Genomic DNA, 19,847 nt, shown 5'->3' on the forward strand with positions numbered 1-19,847 from the left:
TGTTAGTTCCGCCCTTCCAGCCTGTTCATGTAATAAGCATGTAATATCTCCTTTCGACGCATTCTTTGCGCTTGGTAATTTCATAAAATATGAAGAAAGTTTACCAAAGTTTAATATCCGAGAGAAAACTCAATGACATTTTGAGTGACGATATATCTAAAGAAAAAGAGTTCAACAAAAAAATTCGTTGGTATCATGGACGAAGCATTAACAGGAAAAAAACGGAGGCGTTGCTGCAGTCAAGTGAGAACTCTAGCGATTATTTGTAACTGTAAATGATTATGTCAATGCTTAACTAACATAACTGATTTCAATATCGAACATATATGCCATGCAAATTTTATTATATGTTAAAAATTGTTCGCACTTGTAATAAACTTATAAAAAGTCGGGTTACTGTTTTTGTGAACTTGTATTATCTTTTATTGTGTACTAGTTGCCATTGGTTTAATGAGAGAATATTTTTTGTATTTAATGAACAAAACTAAATTGCTGGCAGTTATTTCAACTTCATATGCCGTAGAAAGGTATTTTTAATTTTGGCTCTGTCAACAGACGATTGCCGATCAGGCCTACTAGTTTCTTCAAGGTTTGGAGTAATCGATTTAGAAGTTATGCGCCACAGTTTTAAGCAACCTTCATACAGTAATCTCTCTTAACAGGTTTTGCAATACTGTTAATCGTAGCTTCATAAGCCTTGACCCCCCTCTATTCTCTTACTTCTTATATTAGGTGTCATTTGTAAATATGGAACTTTGTGACCTTTTTGTAGCGTTAGCCAATGAACTTACAAGTATCTCATGAGCCAATATATATGTATGCTTTCATGTCAAGCAAAGCTGGGGCAAGTTCTAAACATAACACCATTCAGATGAATCATAGCCAAATGGCAAGCCTTAGTGGCAAGACATTACTAATGTTTCATAAGTCTGCAAACCTATCCACATAGATATTCACAGGGCGCTTCTTGAGTCAGTTAGAGTAGTACAAATCATTGCAGTGTACAAGCTAAAGGTAGTATGATGAAGTAGTTATCATTGTTTTTGTTATCATTGTTATCATTTGTTTTTGAGTCAATCTCAGTGACACCGCCCAACAAAGGGTTAATTTTCACACGAGTTTGTTTCTATGCACTATTACTCACACTTAGTAATATATCTGGATACATTGTACCATGGAGAAGCTAGTTTACAGGGAGTTTTCTCAACACACTTCATCACTTAGTCCCTAAAAACTAATCATTTTGTAGTTTGTAGACTGACTCCTTTTGGGTTTCGATTACCAATTTATCCTTTTGGGATAAGTTGGCAAGCATTTTTCGACATGTCTGTACTGTTATGCTCTCCTTATTGCTACCATCTTTTGCACAAAAATGCTTGCGCTGGCTGAAAAAATATCGGTTTTGATATTATCTAGGAAACCACTAACATTAAAAAAAATATTGTGACTATCATAGTATATGAATTAGGGTTAAAGTAGCTCATGCTATGCGCAGTCGCTTGTCTCAAGGCTGTTTTGAATTGTTGACTGCAGCTACTCTATGTATGTCAGTTCTTCCTGGCATGCTTGCTGATTCTAAAGTACTTAGATCTACCCTCATCACACTGTTCAATAGCCTACTCTTTTTTGTCACACTGATGTTCTTCGTCTTCACACTGGTTTCAACCATTACCAGCACAGCCCGCGGTCTGATGGTCTTGTAATTCTTTGCAATTTGTTCAGTGTTTTTACCAAGACTGTTCAGATTCTTTAAAAGAGGTCAAGTGATGCAGGCCCTACTTTACAAAGTAACAATTTATCTGAAAGTTATCAGCAGCGTATATGCTACAACTTTTTGTATAGTAGCCTCACTATCTTGAGTATGTAGCTGGGCTGTCGTCTTACCTTGGCATTCAGTTAGGTTCATTGAGCAAGAATGGGTGATTGTTGATGCGCAGCTCTGTACATTTGAAAACTGTTACTACTACGCCACCTACAGTGGTAAGTAAAATAACCGCATTGCGGATTACTTTTATTAGATCCATTATCACGATCAACATTAGCAAGGGAATGTGTACTATTCCTGCACCTGTCAATAACTCAAAGGTTGTAAGGGTCATTCGGCTCTGCTACTCCCTTTACATAAACATACAGATCAAGTGATCCCTTGAACAATTGTTTTGTTCTTAACTCCATATCTGTTTGCAGTAAGTTTTGCTAAAGATTTCATGACTTTGTGCATTTGGTCTATATGATGAGCGTAACCATGCTTTCTCGGAGGTTTTCGCATAATTTCACTAGTATTAACTATGGCTCTAACCTGTTTCAATAAATTCAATTAGGATAGATACTTTGCTAAAATTGATGTTTAACCACTGTTCTTCATACTACCTGAGTTTTTTCACTTGTAGCCGATATCAATATCAGAACAAACTACTTTAGCGACTCTAGATAGTCTCCTCCACAACACTACATGTCTATGCGACTATTTAATATTTTATATTAAGTATTGTTCTAGTAGATTAGGGTAAAATATGCTCTAGCAAAAGATTGAACTCTCATCAGCAGTTAACTTGCCATTGCTTATCACTTTCTATGGCTTGGAATGCACAACAAACTTGTACATAAGCTAGTTTTGAAGCATTATGGTGAAGACATAACCAGTGCTGTTTCTGGTCATAGCTAGCCATCATAGCACTGCTCTAATTACGTCACTCGGGGAGACAAAGTTGAACGTCATGCTATAACAAATACTTGGACAAATGATCTCTGTCAAAGTGGCTACTACCAACAAGCTACCCCAGCAGGCATTTATTTTATAAGTGGTATATTTTTATCATCCTTGCCTGTGGTCGCAATAACTTCGTGGTTGCCGGTTACTGCAATAATCAGATGATTCCAATCCTATACCATTGGCTCACTCCGGCATCACCTTTATTGCCAATATTACTGAGACTGCTTCGCGAAATGTCTAAGAATCTCTTTCGCTTGGTATGTAAATGTTCCATAATTTTACCTTGAACCAGTTCTCTGCTGTTTCAATTGTACTACTGCCAAGCAAGACAGCCATGTTTGCTATAAAGTGCCGTCAAAAGCTTGTGATCACTTTCTTGGCAAATCTGCACCCTGTGAGGGAGTCTTCAAACTTCTCATTGACTCGCATAATGGCCAAAGCTATTTTAACCATAACATATTGCTATCCTGGCAGTCATATTTTACATCTCAATCCTTTTATTTTTGTGTGCATCATGTTAACAATATTTTAAACTACCCATTTTGTGCCTTTTGAACTAAACTCGGGAAAACTCCCTTATAAAGCAGTTTTTCTGTATGTGTACTCACTTGTCATAATTATTACACATGTAGAGCGTTACATTAGTAGTAGAAGTTACTGGGGTAATCAAACATCTGCCTTACTAGAAGTTTGAGTTGACCACAACTAACACCTTTTAACTTTTGGCCAAAGAATGTTTTCAAGTGCATCACTTCTCACATTCATTTCCAGGTGGATCAAGTCTGTACCTCTCCCAGCTACGTATATCCCATAACATACCTGGATCTCGCTCTATCTATCTTTTACCATCTTTGGACTATTTTAAAAGCTCAGCACTATCAACATTGGAAACTTGGGTCTTATCTACAGACTTCGAGATCAATTTTGGTCCTGTGAGAGTCATGTATCGATAGACAGTGAATTTGTTTGCAATCATACCTTGTTGGTAGTTCTCAGACTTTGTTGGTTGCTCTCAGGCTTCGTAGGACTTCGTTGTCTGGCAAAGCTTGTCAGATAAAACAGTATAGCAGATACCAGCTATGCCTAATTTGGTGATGGGCTTATATAATAGTTAAACCTTTCAATGTGCCTATATGTATATGGGACGACATTCAGTTTTCTGAAAATGTGTTATTTTCATTTTCAACAACTGGTTCTGATTTTTGAAAACTATTACGATACAAAAATATTAAAATCAGAGATTCACAAAATTTAAAAATTGCTTTTCGAAAAGTGTTCGAATGAAATGTTAGCTTTTAGAAAAACTGTTCACGGAGAAGAAACCTGTACCCTATGCTCAATTGATTGCAAACAGTACTTTGTTGTTTTAGAGGATATAAAAGCTGGCACCTTCCTTGTCAGAGACAGCTTTGCTAGTCATGGAGATTATGTGCTCTCGATGCGTGTTGATGTATCCAAAAACCAACCTGTTGTCGATCACTTTAAAATTCTGCGTAATCCAAATGATTGTTACTATAGACTGGATCGATCTAAACATGCAGAAATTCATGGTAAGCTTAGACTACAGGTAAAATAATGTGTATAACATAATTATATTTCAAACTATATACTTTTATACTGCATTGGTGCAGGCCGACCTTACATTTATTTTGACTATTCTACTAGCATACACTCACAGTATACCTAGTGTTAGTATGTTCTACTAGTATACGCTCACAGTATACCTAGTGTTAGTATATTCTACTAGCATACACTCACAGTATACATAGTGTTAGTATATTCTACTAGCATACACTCACAGTATACCTAGTGTCAGTATATTTTACTAGCATACACTCACAGTGTACCTAGTGTCGGTATATTCTACTAGTATACACTCACAGTATACATAGTGTTAGTATATTCTACTAGCATACACTCACAGTATACCTAGTGTTAGTATGTTCTACTAGTATACACTCACAGTATATCTAGTGTTAGTATATTCTACTAGTATACACTCACAGTATACCTAGTGTTAGTATATTCTACTAGCATACACTCACAGTATACCTAGTGTTAGTATGTTCTACTAGTATACACTCACAGTATACCTAGTGTTAGTATATTCTACTAGTATAAACTTTCAGAGCTTCATACATATTTTGCTATGCTCACATTAATCGCTTGTGTACTATTGTGTACATTATGAAGTAGTAAAGTTTAGAAGTTGTTGCCATCTGCTGTAGGACTAGAAAACCTTATAGCCTTTCATCAGTCAGAGAAACACGGCCTGCCAGTTCTTCTCGATCGTCACATCGACCATGGGCCTCCACCAGCCGAAAGCCGAGAGAGAGGTCGAACAAATGCTTTACACCTCGCTATCCAAGGGGGCGTTCAACAAAATGTCATCAACATACTTAAGCACAAAAAGCACCCTGACATCAACAGTCGAGATTCGGAAGGTGAGCTAGCTCTGTTGCTGTTTGTTCCAAAGGCTGGCAGACTTGCAATGCTTTTAAACAAAAATAAATAAAATAGTTTCAATCACTTTTATGGTACACTAGACGCTCTTACAATGTATACATTCTATGATATAAATTCCTGATAACTTGAAACATTTATGCAAATTTGTTTGCTCAATACTACGTAAAAAGTTCCATGTAATGCAAAATGTCAAGTAGGGGCATCTTCTCAAATTAGATTTGAATGATAGCCTATCTCGCTGCACTTGCGAGAAAAAGCGGCATACATGTAGCGCTTGTTAATAAATACCAGAAGATCGTTTGGTGCTGGTGTTACAACGTCAGTCTACCAATGTGAATGGCACGAGTTGAACTACCGCTGAAAGTTATTTTTCATATTAACTTTGACCCATAGATACAGATCGACAACGAACAGGTAGACGCCGCTCTTTTTATAGTAAAGGGTATTTTTGTCTGATTTATTGTAAAGGTATAAAATATTTGTTATTAATTTTGCTTTCCAGGATAGACTTTGCTGTCTGGAAAAAAGGAACGAATCGTCGTGAATGGACCTCGATTATGAGTGTTCTCCATCGACTTATTGTGAAATAATTCCGCAATCATAGTCCATAGAACCAGTGAAATTTATCAGCAAAAAAGAGACAAGTTATCGATGCAAACTAAAAATATTACAGTTACGATACAGTCGAAAAATTAAAAAGTTAAATCTAATTTTTTCCTTTTTGCATGGCCAAAGGAGTGAGCTCGGAAAGATCTTGGAACGGATTAGGCAATTTACATGTATTTTACTGCACGTATAAAGTAAAATCCCTGTAATGTAAACATTCCTGGAATGCATTATTTAGGCTGTAGGAGCCTCTACTGTATATACGTTGCAGTGCTAACAATTTATGAGTTGTTAGCATTACAATTACTCTACACATTCTATTACTTAAAAATACTTTCAACTTTTGTGAGGTTCACAAGCAATCTTAATCTTTGAGGAGTTGTGCTCTCTTGAAAAAGCACTGGCGTGTTTGCACTCTAGTTGCCAAACAAGTTTTCACATCTATAAACACCCTACCATCTAACTTACCGTAAAACCTCTAATTGAACACCATGGTGCTCTATTTTCCAACCCTTATCCAGTGGCGGTCCATCGAAGGAGGCTGGCGTTGTATTTTTCGAATGGCCCGTCAGAATTTTGGGAAGATAAATATAGCCCTTTTTCGGCGAAGCGAATGTCGTCTATATTTTGCCCTCTTCTGGTAGAGCGATGTTAATCCTTTTGGATGCAATAAATTTGCTAACTTACCTATAAATTGTCAAAGATCTCTAAATAAAATATGCATTGGGAAGCCGAGAGATCTCTACCAGTTGTTATCTATTGCTCGAAATTAATCTGCAAGGATATTATAGCCTGCGCCTTGCTTTGCCATTTGTTAGAGCTTTTTATTTTTTTAATTTTATTTTTAACTTCGAAGGCATATTTTTATTTTATATCTATTTTTAACAATGTTGAATAAAAGCTCATTGCACTCATTGATATGCTTGAGCTACAGTTTGCAGCCAGAACTAGCTTTTTATGTGCAATAGAAGCGGAGTTAGGAGGGTCGACTCATTATAAGCTGTGTTATAATAACCGCAAGTACGCTATTAAATCTGCAAGGTTATAAGTTGTATAGTGATAATTGATCAAATGCTACAAATATATATTCATGAACAAGTGACATAAACACACCATACTTATGTTACATGAAGAAACAAAAATTAACACTTTTAAAACAAAAATATTTGCATCGTTTGCTCAAATAACTGCGTTCTGATTGTTGCTTTTGGTGGAATGAGCTTTTTTCAGTTGTTTAATACCTTACACAATGTTTTCTCAACTCTTTTTCTGAACTTCTGAACTAGTCGATATTAGCATCCAAACAATTTTTTTGGTGGAGCAATACTTTTAAACGTTGCATTTAGCACAAATTCAATGCGTAAATCTTTTGCTCGCTAAACGCAACATTCACCCTAAAACTAGTAATTCATCTACCATCGTAAATATAAATCGTTTTTTATATACATGTACTTTGAAGTATCAAGACTACGTTAAAAAAGGAACTACTATTAGCCTGAGGCAGTTATTAATTATTTCTATGTGGTGTTGCTTTTAATGTTCTCCTACCATCGTAAATTTAAACCCTTTTTTATATATGTACATGTACTTCGAAGTATCAAGATCGCGTTAAACAAGGAATTACTATTAGCCTGAGACAGATATTAATTATTTATATGGTGTTGCTTTGAAAGTTTATATACCAACGTAAATTTGAACCGTTTTTTATATATGTACATGTACTTCAAAGTAGAAAGACTGCGTTAAACAAGGAACTACTATTAGCCTGAGACTGTTATAGATTATTTTTATGTTGTTGCTTTCAAACTTTTAACGAGAAAAAATAAAATGCTATGGAATTAGACAACGAGAAAATTAATCGTTATTGGTGTAAACGATTCATTATTAATACGATTTTGTGGACACTTTTCTACTGATCAATTGATATTGTGGGCTCGTAAAAATCAAATATGTCAGTGACATTCAATTAGAGGTGGCGTTCAATTAGAGGTGGCGTTCAATTAGAAGCTTTTTAGTAACTATGAAACAGGGCTTTGTGAACTTTGTCGCTTGAGGTTAGTATGTGCCATGCGATAGAGTGTTCCAGTTTTATGTCTGATACCACAGGTACTCCAGCGCTATATATGGCATGCGAAGCAGGAATGGCAGATGCAGTAGAGTTACTCCTACGTATGCAAGTAAAGGTTCATACAAAAAACCATGCGGGCTACAGTGCTCTACACGTGAGTTACACAGCCTTTTGAAGACTCGCTAATTTGTAGATAACCTATAGAGTGCTCATATTAGCTATTTACATAGGATTATATGGCATTATCAGCAGAGTTTATCGCTCTTCCTGCTTTGGATAGTTTGTAGCTATGATCGAAAGCGAAGACAAAGAAAGACATGGCTGCCCATCAGTCTCTTGGGCTCTCAGTTCTATTAGAATCCTTACCATCTTTTATTCTGTGTCACTCACCAGCTACTCCTATAACTCATTCTTGCCATGATTGGCTAATCACAGTTAAACCTCAACGTTCTTGCCACGATTGGCTAATGACAGTTAAACCTCAACATTCTTGCCATGATTGGCTAATGAAAGTTAAACCTCATCGTATAGATTTTTTGACACGTCAATATTAGTAAATCTCACTTTTTCATCGTGTGTGTCTGTCTGTTAGTCCATGTCAGTGCTATGTGTGTGCATGCTTTTTTTGGTTTGTGTAAACGCTCGGCGCTTCCACATTATTTTGGCCGATTTCATCCAAACTTCACACTCTTGTGCTTCATGCCTTTCCTGCTGATCACAAAAATATTTGGTTTCAAAACTCTATATTGTTCCTGTAAACCTCACTGGCGGGTTATCTGGTTGAAAATGAACAAAGTCCCAGACATCAGCTGGATTACTGCTATAATCTGACCGAAATCGTGTGATATCTATGTTAAAAAACTTCATTTTGTGTTATTTCACTATTGACAGGCTTGCTGTCGAACGGACAAAGTGGATATTGCAAGACTTTTGTTGGAAATCGGCCACGCTAGTCCTGTTGACATCTGCAAACATAATCGCTACTCTCCTATGCACACAGCCGCAGAAGAGGGTAGCCTCGAGTGTATCAGGCTTCTTATGCGGCACGGGGCGCCTGACAGACCCCGTGACAGTCTTGCCCGTATTCCCTATGAGCTGGCAAAAGAAGGACAAAGATCTAACGTCGTACGATTTTTAGGTGGGCATTCAATATATTCATCAGGTGGTGACTCTTGCTAGAGATCATAGCTGAACATTCCATCCTTTTCATGGGTTAGATGATGAGTAGGAATGTTTTTGTTGTGACATGAGTGAGAAGTTAAATCTGAAAGCGAGTCCAGACAATCAAGTTCTTCGACGAGCTGGTGCAGAGGTTACACTGGTTGTTAGCTAACATTTGTAATCACCTCACTGATTAACAAAACTAAGTTATCATGCAATACAAATATTTTATGATTGTATTCTACTCAGTATATACAGTCAAACCTCGCTTATCATCGCTTTAACGTTTAAATCTTTTGAAATACGACGCGAAATTTGAGCAGATATTCGGCTCTACCCACATCTTAATTTCCAAGGTACGACATCCCAAGTTGATTGTAGCATCGCAGTTATGTGAATAAAAAAAGGGCAGAAAGTAAAAATCAAAAATAAAACATAAAAACATATAAGATAGAGGATGATAGAAGTTACAAAAATAAGTTGATGTAGATCAGACTTCAGTTACTGCAAGTTGAGAAAATTGTAAATCATCTCTTATTCTGAACCAGAGCATCTACAGGCCTACATGTTAGTTTGTGTGTTTAATGTAAATTAACAGTAAAACCTTTTTATTGTTCATTTATTTATCTATGTGATTTTTACCATCTTTCTCCGCATCTCTTTATAATAAACATTAATTTTATTGCTATGCACTTACCTATGCACTTACCTGCAGTATTTATTAAGGAGTTGTAGCGGGTTGTTGAGGCTGTTAAACAAATTACACTGTATTCTTATAGGAATATTTGCTCCAAAAATATGGCGCTTATAACCTGCAAATGCTGGAATGACCTTTGTATACAAAAGTGTATCACTACTATCGTAGTTTTCAGTATGGTGGAGTTCTAGTTGTTTTTTACAATGTTGCTGTCAACTGCTCAACTTTGCAGACACATATGAAACCGTGGTTGATCCAGTGATTAACAGCAAGGACTGGCTCCATGAAGAAATAACTAGAGCGGTAGGTGCTTCTCAAGTGTGATGTGAGTGGTAGGTGCTTCTCAAGTGTGGCATGGGTGGTACGTGCTTCTCAGGTGTAGCATGTGTGGTAGGTGTTTCTCATGTGTAGCAGGGGTGTTAAGTGCTTCTCATCTGTGGTATGGGTCTCAAGTGTGGTATGGGTGTTAGGTGCTTCTCAGGTGTAGCATGGGTGGTAGGTGTTTCTTAAGTGTGCCATGGGTGTTAAGTGCTTCTCAAGTGTGGTATGGGTGTTAGGTGCTTCTTTGTGTGCTTGTGTGTGCTTCTTGGTGTTGGGGTTCTCTGTGTAATAGTATGAGAAATGGGCGCTTCTGTATGGTGACATGAGTGGTAGGTGCCCCTCCATGCTGACACTTCCATAGGATTGTAGTGATTGATACTAGTGCTTAGTGCCCTTTCATACTAGTCTGAGCGATAAGTGATATTTTATGGTGAAGTGAACAGTAGGTACCTGTCCGCAGTGACACGAGTTAGAGAGCATAATTGTAGACGCCATGCGCTTTCTAGTAGGTGAAAGAAAGAGCTGTACATGCTTTCTATGTCTTTTCCAGTTGCTGTTGGTAGCTGTACACTTGTATTCCATTTCCTTTAGCCCCATGATGAGTAAGGTCACTGCGCAATAACCCAATGCGAGCCCTTTAGTAACCAGCTCACAGATTAGTTTATATTGGATCTACTGGGAGAATGAGCGGATACTGGAGAGTGCAAGTTCTCCACTGCTATAGAAGAAGTTATTCAAAGCTAAAATCTCTTTTCACTGTTATAGAATTCTTTTCTAGTATACTTTTCTTCTATTATAGTATTATATTCTATAATAACATGAAACTAAACAGTTATATCGGTAAATCCGGATCATGTCTGTAAGTTGCTATATTTTGAGACTTGTCTCCCCTTTACTTGATCACAAAAAACTAAGGGAAGTGTTGTTTCCTCATCGCCTCAGCAGTGAGGCTGCCGATCTTAGTTTTTACATGCTTTTTGTGACTTGCTGAGGTAACATATAGGTAGCCATATCTGTGTTGTTCCGACTTGTACTAGTACTTATTCAGCACTGAAAATACAGTAATGTAGAGTTGGCAATCTTGAAACTGTTCCCTCAGCTTAATTCTTCACAGTGCACGATTGTCGGGTCATTAGTCAGTGTGTGTCTTGCGTGAATTTCTGCAGCTGATTACTTTTAGGAAACCATTGCTCTATTTCAAAAACTCGGTGCAACTGATGGCATATTCCTGATACGCAAGAGTTCCAAAGGCATCACTTACGCGCTGTCACTCTGTTTTGAGCAACAGATCTTTCACTATGAGATTCAAGTAATGGTATGTTTGCTACCTGAGCTTCTGCTTTCCATTGTACAAGTGTAATTTTCTGTGTAAATCAAGTTAGAGTTATTACACCGTGGTTCTGTATATTGAATTTTGTTAGAGCTGTGTGTCTAATGTATTATAGGTGGTGCTTTGTTTTAAGGGAGGCACGGTTTTGTTGTTTCCTGTTTTTGAACATTACGAGTGAGTTGCTTGGAGTAAATATGAGTTTGAGAATTACAGTAGAATACAGTGAATTGATGTAACGTCAGCACTCTAGACATTTAACTTAAGGTAGAATACAGCTATAAACATAAAGACCATTGTTTCTAGCACAAGTGGCTTCAATGTTCAAATTTGAACACACGTGAAGTTTAGACTAAGACTTTGGTTTCTAGGATTTCTTTAGTTTAACCTGCTTAGCGTTGAATTTCTTGCAGTTTGAGCGGTTCAAAAGCTTTTTATCCCCTTCTGTTTCACATTTACAGAAAAATCTTGTTTACTACATTGATGATGGGCCGATGATGACTTCATTTGAAAAAATTGTCTCACATTATGTTCGGTTCAGCGATGGCCTGCCGTGCAAGCTCAAGACAGCTGTCTCTCCTGATGAGTCCCTTGTTGAGCTTGAGATCTTTGGCCCTGAACGAGACGCCGATGAGAAAGCGCACAAGAATCCGGAACCTGAGTCTGGTGAGGCCATACCACATTTGTATCTTATGAAATGAGCCATTAGGAATCTGGGAGATGGCAATGCTTACAGATATATTTGCAGCAGATAGGTACTGCCCAACGTGAGGGTATCTGTACACTCTGTTTTCTTTACGGTGTTGTTCTTTAAGACTGATAAAATTGCTAGAAGCTTCTGATAAATTGGTGACGCTTTTGCAGTTTGTTATAATTATTATATATATTTGTTGGTACAGAGTATGAGCAAGTCAGTACTGGAGAACCAGCCCCACCCCCTGTGCCTTCTGGAACTCGCCCTATAATGGGTTCGCAAAAGCCAAAGTCAGCGGTAAGTAAAATTTTTTGATAAAAAGCTCAGATGTTGTGCTAGCCCTTAACAGTGAGTTTGCGGTGTAAACCGCCGCCTCTGTTGGTCAACCCATTTTGGCTGTATGCAGTGTGCTGATGGCCTGTGATATTCTCTGTCAAGGTTACTCTGCTTACAGAGTGTGAAGGACCCCCTCTCTGTGATGTTGATACCAAAGGAGCATATCACCCTCGGGCATGAGCTTGGTCAGGGTGAGTTTGGCTCTGTACTCAAGGGCCTTTATGCCAGAGGAGGCAACAAAAGGAAGGTAAAAAATATATGCTAGCTTGCTATACTATACATTGCTATACTATACATTGCTATATTATTATATTATACATTGCTATATTGTTATATCATACATTGCTATATTATTATATTATACATTGCTATATTGTTATATCATACATTGCTATATTGTTATATTATACATTGCTATATTGATACACTATACTTTGCTGTATTGTTAGATTATACATTGCTATGTTGCCATATTATACCATACTTTGCTAGCTTGCTATATGTTGCACAGCTGACCCAGTTGAAACTGACGGTATATTGCAGAGCTTTTTGCAAGATTCATCTGATATAACATGTATTCATAGACTCTGTTCTTTAGACCATTCCAGTAGCTGTGAAGACCCTGTTGGAAAGCCCTATAAATGTCAGTAAAGATGACTTCTTCAGAGAGGCTAGAGTGATGTTGGAATTGAGCCATCCAAATGTTGTCCGTTTGATAGGGGTGTGCGAAGGACCACCCGTCATGATTGTATGTATTGGGATTCTACTATACCGTTGTTATTTCTTGAGCGCATAAACCGCGGGTCAGTGTGCATGCTGCACTAATATTAAACATCGCTTTGGAAATGCAGTTCATGCATATTCTACCAGTTTGTATTTGCTATTATTCAAGGCCTTTACTCCTGGCTTAATTCAATGCAAGTGTTTTAAACTATTTTAATTTTATGGCATGCAGTTGCAGTTTTACACTTTTCAAGATGAGCATTGCACACTCTTGCTGCTTCCTCTTACAGCTTAAATGGCCGTAAGATCTAGTATGATGTTATGAAAGCATGTGACGTGAATGCTTAAGATCTAGCATGATGTTATGTAAGCATGTGATGTGAATGCTTAAGATCTAGCAGGATGTTATGTAAGCATGTGATGTGAATGCTTAAGATCTAACATGGTGTTATGTAAGCATGTAACGTGAATGCTTAAGATCTAACATGGTGTTATGTAAGCATGTGATGTGAATGCTTAAGATCTAGCAGGATGTTATGTAAGCATGTAACGTGAATGCTTAAGATCTAACATGGTGTTATGTAAGCATGTGATGTGAATGCTTAAGATTTAGCAGGATGTTATGTAAGCATGTGATGTGAATGCTTAAGATCTAACATGGTGTTATGTAAGCATGTGATGTGAATGCTTAAGATCTAACATTGTGTTATGTAAGCATGTGATGTGAATGCTTAAGATCTAACATGGTGTTATGTAAGCATGTAACGTGAATGCTTAAGATCTAACATGGTGTTATGTAAGCATGTGGTGTGAATGCTTAAGATCTAACATGGTGTTATGTAAGCATGTAACGTGAATGCACTCAGCTGGTAACATCAGACGATTTGTGCATTTTTAATCGAGATCCAAAGAGCCTTATGCGAGCGACAGAGATGACTTTTGGTTCATTTCTAAAATTCAAGATTGTCTCACCTCTATTTTCATAACTTTCATAAAATTTTATTGTTTGATAATATGCTTTACACATGTAAGTAAGTTTGTGACCTTTAAGGAGGGCTCCCATTTATATACTTGTTTGTTGATGGAAAACGGAACATGTTTTCTTATTTTGAACCCTAGCTGGTGGCAGGGCAGATATGCCGATGTTGATGCCATCAATGATTGGTGAGTGACAGCATGCTGGCACTTGAGTCACTACACGCTGTCATGCCAGTATTTTCTCTTACAACGTTTTGTACACACTTGCTACTTGAAAGTAGTTCTTATCCTCGTGATATGTTGCTTGATACTACAATAATAATAATAACAATGATAATAATGTTATCATTATTTTATACCACTAGTTACATGATTTGCTGTAGTGACGAGCAAAAAAGTTAAACTTGTTTGATGCGAAAGGTTTGAGGAAAAACACGAGCATGCTGGACCTAGGGTTAATGCTATGGGAAACACAAGTCGAAACAATTGGTGACAAATATCTTACATTATAGTCACGGCGTCAGTTAAGATAACATATTTTATCGCTATGGTTCTTTTAGATAATGATTTATATGGCTATTAAAAGTATCTTTCATCTCTTGCATCTAGTGAGGCTTTCAGTGTGTTATTTTACCTTTTTAGATACAAGAACTCGTAGCCATGGGTTCTATGTTAGACTATCTCTGGGACAATGAGGATGTGATACAAGAGAAGGACCTCATCCTTTGGGCCGCTCAGATTGCCAACGGAATGATGTACCTCGAAGGGAAAAAGTTTGTTCACAGAGACTTGGCGTGCAGAAATATTCTTCTCGCTGAGAAGACGTTGGTGAGCGTCATGTACCAGGCCTACTTTACTCCTCCGAGAATAGCGTGTCAAGTCGGTGGTAGTTATAGCAGGTGTTCTCTCCTGTATTGACCATAACTAACCCAAACATGTTGATGCGTAATCTGTGACTGCATTCCATCGATACAAGTAAATATGCTTTTTTCGTTATCCATGCACAAGTTGGTCAGATCCACTGGTGGAATGGAGCTTATTTAAGTAGAGTGATGAATTTTAGGCTACTTCAAACTTCCTGTAATGTATGTTCGACTGTGCAGTGCTTATTGTACTGACCGTCATTAGGTGACTGTCATTTTTATACTGCGCACATGCTTGTGTTGTTATTTTATTTCCTATAAATTGATTGGTCTGACAGAAGACTTAATCACAGGCTTGTAGAGGTTGAACCCCTAGTTTGGGATTTGAGAGCATGTCTTGCAGTCTTGCAAGCATACATTTTAATATGAAGGTGAATATATTTTCTCAGTTAGTGCAGCACATGCACTCAGCTTAGTGTAGTGCAGTCTGCAGTATTTATGTAAATTGGGGAGTTATTAACCAGTTTATAAATTTGCAAAACAAAATTTTTATACAAGTGATCTTCATAATGTTAGCGTATTTTATAATATAATCGTAATGAGTGCTTCAAAAACGAGATAGAAATTGTCAAACTGAGTGGCACATTACACTTACACTTTGACTAAACTATGTTACATTTATACTTTAGATAAACCATACAAACTATATTTCATATGGATTTTAGGTGGGTGAAACATGCAATATTCCATCTACACTTAAAGGTTGACTTGCAACAAAATTCACATTACAGTTATTTGATATGAAAAGATTCACCATGTCTTACTCTGTTGTGTTGTAGGTGCAAAATATGTGGAAAGGTGATTACAAGCTCTTAAAAACTAAAAAACGAACAGAAAATTGCAGCCACACGAGACCGCCGTAGTTTGGATTCTCTTTCCAAAACGGCTCAAATGTGATGTAGTTGTGAGACATGGTTTCTGTTTACACTTTCATGCAACCTTATTCGTCGAAATATTTTCACAAATATACTTCATGCATTCAATAAAACTATGTCAATTGTTCTTACGCGTCTGTTTTATCGTCATCGTAATGCTGTCACTTTTAGCAGTGATATCTTATAACTTACCGTAAAAATTCGTTTAATTTTTTAGCCTTAGCTTGAAGGAGTACATATCATTGTCTGGTAATCATGACGAGCCTGTTGGTCACTTGTGATAATCGAAAAGTGCTGCAGAAATCATTTGCGAAGTATTGGGTCACATCAGATTACGACTTGCCCATTAGACCAAACCGAAACAAAACTGCAAAGTAGCGAGCATTTATATTTGATACGGGGTCTTCGGTAAAACCCGAAGTGTTTGTCATAAACTAGTGCTACGATAAGTTTTATATTGAGCTTTTTATTGGCCTTTCAATTCACGTGAGAACATCCGTGACAAGACAATAAATAATTTTCATGACTACGTCATCGAAATAAAGAGATTCAAATCTACGGCGGCTTTTCGTTTTTGAGCTTTCAAGAGCTTGTAATCACATTTCCACATATTTGGCACCTACAACACAACAGAGTAAGACATGGTGAATCTTTTGATACCAAATAACTGTAATGTGAACTTTATTGCAAGTCAACCTTTAATGCTCAACAGTTACCAGATCCTAAACTATCAAATTGTCAGTTTCAGTTTCACATTCCAAACCTGACTGGCAATTGAGTCCTGTTATCGGGCTGCTGTCACATAGAAATGACATGCTATCTTTTCATTCAGGCTAAAATATCAGACTTTGGTCTCTCAAGAGCGGTGGGTACGGAGAGCGATTACTACAAAGCGAGCAAAGGTGGGAGGTGGCCAGTTAAATGGTACGCCCCTGAGTCGGTCAACTATGGAACATTCTCACACGCGTCCGATGTCTGGAGCTATGGCGTGACTCTCTATGAGATGTTTACATTTGGGGAGCAGCCATACGGAGAGAAGAGTGGTGCCGAGGTGAGAGCAGCAGATGTTCTGTTTATACTTGCTTTTAGATTCACTGTACAAAGCAATGACCTGACCCATCTAACCTAATCGGGCACATAAAACATAAAACCCGACTGATTCCTCGATTCTTTCACAATTGTAGTATATCGTTGGCCCGTTGCTTGTACAACCATTGTTTTACTTATTTCTAGTATTGCTACAGACACCTTGGTGTTGTTTTAATAATTGCTGCAGCACTTTTGTTAAAACTTCTTTGCATGAAAGGAAAAGGTGTTTAGACAGATGCATTACAACACCTAATTAGTTGGGTCATATACAACGAGCACACTCTGTCATTGTCAGGAAAGGTTACAGAGCGATTGGAGAGTTACCGTAAAACCTTTATTTGAATGCTATAACGCTCTATTTTTCAACTCTTCCCTTAGAGTGGCGGTTTATTAGAAGTGATGTTCAAATAAAAGGCGGCGTTGTATTTTTTAAACACCTCATCAGAATGTTGAGAAGATAAATTTAACCCATTCAGGGGCGAATCGAATGTCGCCTATATTTTGCACTCTCCTTTCGGTTGGGCAACATTAGCCCGTTTGGATGCAAGATATATGCTGACTTACCGCCAACCTTTCGTAAATCTTTATAAAGGCACGAGGAAGCTGAAACATGCCACTACCAGTTGATATCTATTGCTTGCAATTGACCTACAGTGATCTCATAGCCTGCGTTGTAATTTGCTACAACAGATTACTACAATGATGCTATCAATCAATATGCTATAAATCTGCAAATATATGTCTTATAATAATAATCTATCAAATGCTACAAATATATATTCAATAACAAGTGACATAAACAAATCATAATTATAATACACGCAGAAACAAAAATTAACATTTTAAAACAAATAATACCATTTTTAAAACAAAAATATTAGCATCGTTTGCTCGGCCAGCTGCATTCTGATTGTTGCTTGTTTAAAACCATTTTATATTCTCCTGGCTGTTCAATACCTTCCACAATCTCTTCTGACCTCAACCCATCTTCTGCACAGCTGAGCTAGTCGATATTAGCGCAGCGCCCCTTCTAGCATTAATAAAGAGAAACTGTGTGTAATCAAAATGGCCTCCAAATGTTGCCCTCAAAATACCTAGTAGCAATTCTTGCATCGTAAATGCAAAAACCTTTTCCCACATACATCGAAGTATCAGAACCGCGTTAAAAAGGATCTACTACAAGCCTGATACAATTACTAAATATCTCTATGGTGTTGCAATCAAAGTTTTTAACGAAAAAACCTAAAGACTGAGTTGAAAAACGAACTTTGATACGAACAGAAACAACGAACGAATTAATTGTTATTGATGTAATCGAATCATTATTAGTACAGTTGTGTGTACAATTTTCTACTGATCATTTTCTATTGTAGGTTCATAAAGATTAAATAATGCCAAATAGTATTGGTCAAATAGAAGTGGCGTTCAACTAAAGGGTAGCGCTCTATTTTTCAACCCTTCTCCCATAGTGGTGTTCAAATAAAGGAGACATTCAAATAAAGATGTCATTCAAATAAAGGTGTCGTTCAAATAAAGGTGTCGTTCAAATAAAGGTGTCGATCAAATAAAGGTGGCGTTCAAATAAAGGTGGCGTTCAAATAAAGGTGGCGTTCAAATAAAGGTGTCGTTTAAATAAATGTGTCTTTCAAATAAAGGTATCGTTCAAATAAAGGTGGCGTTCAAATAAAGGTGGCGTTCAAATAAAGGTGGCGTTCAAATACAGGTTTGACGGTATTTAATCAGGATTCTTTTGACACTCTTCAAATGGTGAGACTTAGCTTAGCCTGCCATGCAATAATCGGCCAACTGCCAAGAAAGCCTCCATATATTAAACTATATAATGGCTCATATTTTTGTCATTTTCTGTGAAATGAAGTAAGTGGTGATTGTTATGATGAAACCTACAAGTATCTCTGCACTGAAGCGTCATTCCATTGGCTAATCATTGCCTGACGAGGAAACTGGAGACTCCATGCACTTTATATCTTACAGCAGTTTTACAAAGAGCATGCTTTAGCTAGTTTGCTTTTGTGATTCATGCTCCGTGGGTACCCTAATATTTCTTATTGGATTGGCAGGTGATTCAGTTGCTGGACAATGGATACCGACTAGAGCGGCCCCCTAAATGCCCCCAGTACGTCTATGATGTAATGAAGAAGTGTTGGTCGGTGCAGGCTGCCAGTAGGCCGACCTTTGAAGCGCTCTATAATTCCTTTTCACACGAACCCTCATTTAATAGGGCCAAGAGCATCATAGGTCAGCAGAAAAAGAAAAATAAATTTAAGCGTTGAGTAAATTGAAATGTCAGCCCTGACTACTTAATAAATTGGCTTCCTGCAAATGGAGTTGACTTAATGACCTATTAGTGTTATTTATCGCAAAATGGTGCAAATTACATATTCAATTAGATCTTTTTCCTGTTACATATATATTTTTTAATTTTATGTATGATATAGTGAGTTTACTATTTTGTACTTCCATAATTTATACTATTGAGTATACAATACATTATTATTTATGCTGGCAGGATGAATTATGATAATTACATGCACAAACATGTAGTTGATTCAGAGAGCATGTATTTGACTAGCCTAAGCTCACAGTCAAGTGGAGTTGTTCTATTATGTAGGCACAGGTAGGGCAACTACTGTAAATGACAATAAGGCTCAAGTTCTGTTCCAATTTTTATCTATCAGCAATGCAAAACTAAAGAAATGAAGAGAAAGAGCTGAGAATGACCTTGACATACATCTTCCTTCTCCCTTTTTACTATATCCTGCTCTTTGGTAATCTAAACAGTGAGTGCACAACTCACAGTCACACGCTTACGATTAGGATTCAGAAATACACTTTAGTCAACATACCACTAC

General features: G+C 37.3%; 1 protein-coding gene across 1 annotated transcript; it reads left to right on the top strand.

Moving 5' to 3' along the window:
• Positions 1–29: 29 nt before the first annotated feature.
• On the top strand, positions 30–19,501 carry LOC137405882 (tyrosine-protein kinase HTK16-like). Its single transcript, XM_068092322.1, has 14 exons — positions 30–243; positions 4,084–4,263; positions 4,942–5,157; positions 7,892–8,007; positions 8,745–8,991; positions 9,944–10,014; positions 11,213–11,347; positions 11,821–12,025; positions 12,259–12,350; positions 12,508–12,636; positions 12,988–13,137; positions 14,733–14,918; positions 16,721–16,939; positions 19,056–19,501. Exons 1-14 carry the CDS (start codon positions 90–92, stop codon positions 19,266–19,268), a joined length of 2,313 nt encoding a protein of 770 aa, XP_067948423.1. The 5' UTR covers positions 30–89; the 3' UTR covers positions 19,269–19,501.
• The last annotated feature ends 346 nt before the right edge of the window (positions 19,502–19,847 follow it).

Source organism: Watersipora subatra, chromosome 10 (genome assembly GCF_963576615.1).
Source record: "Watersipora subatra chromosome 10, tzWatSuba1.1, whole genome shotgun sequence".
Lineage (NCBI taxonomy): Eukaryota > Metazoa > Bryozoa > Gymnolaemata > Cheilostomatida > Watersiporidae > Watersipora > Watersipora subatra.

Bases quoted from the DNA above. Each gene is read 5' to 3' on its own strand.
- LOC137405882 (XM_068092322.1), top strand. From the start codon at position 90: ATGAAGAAAGTTTACCAAAGTTTAATATCCGAGAGAAAACTCAATGAC. The intron at 244-4,083 runs GTGAGAACTCTA...TTGTTGTTTTAG, and splicing joins GGAGGCGTTGCTGCAGTCAA to AGGATATAAAAGCTGGCACC. The intron at 12,351-12,507 runs GTAAGTAAAATT...CTCTGCTTACAG, and splicing joins CGCAAAAGCCAAAGTCAGCG to AGTGTGAAGGACCCCCTCTC.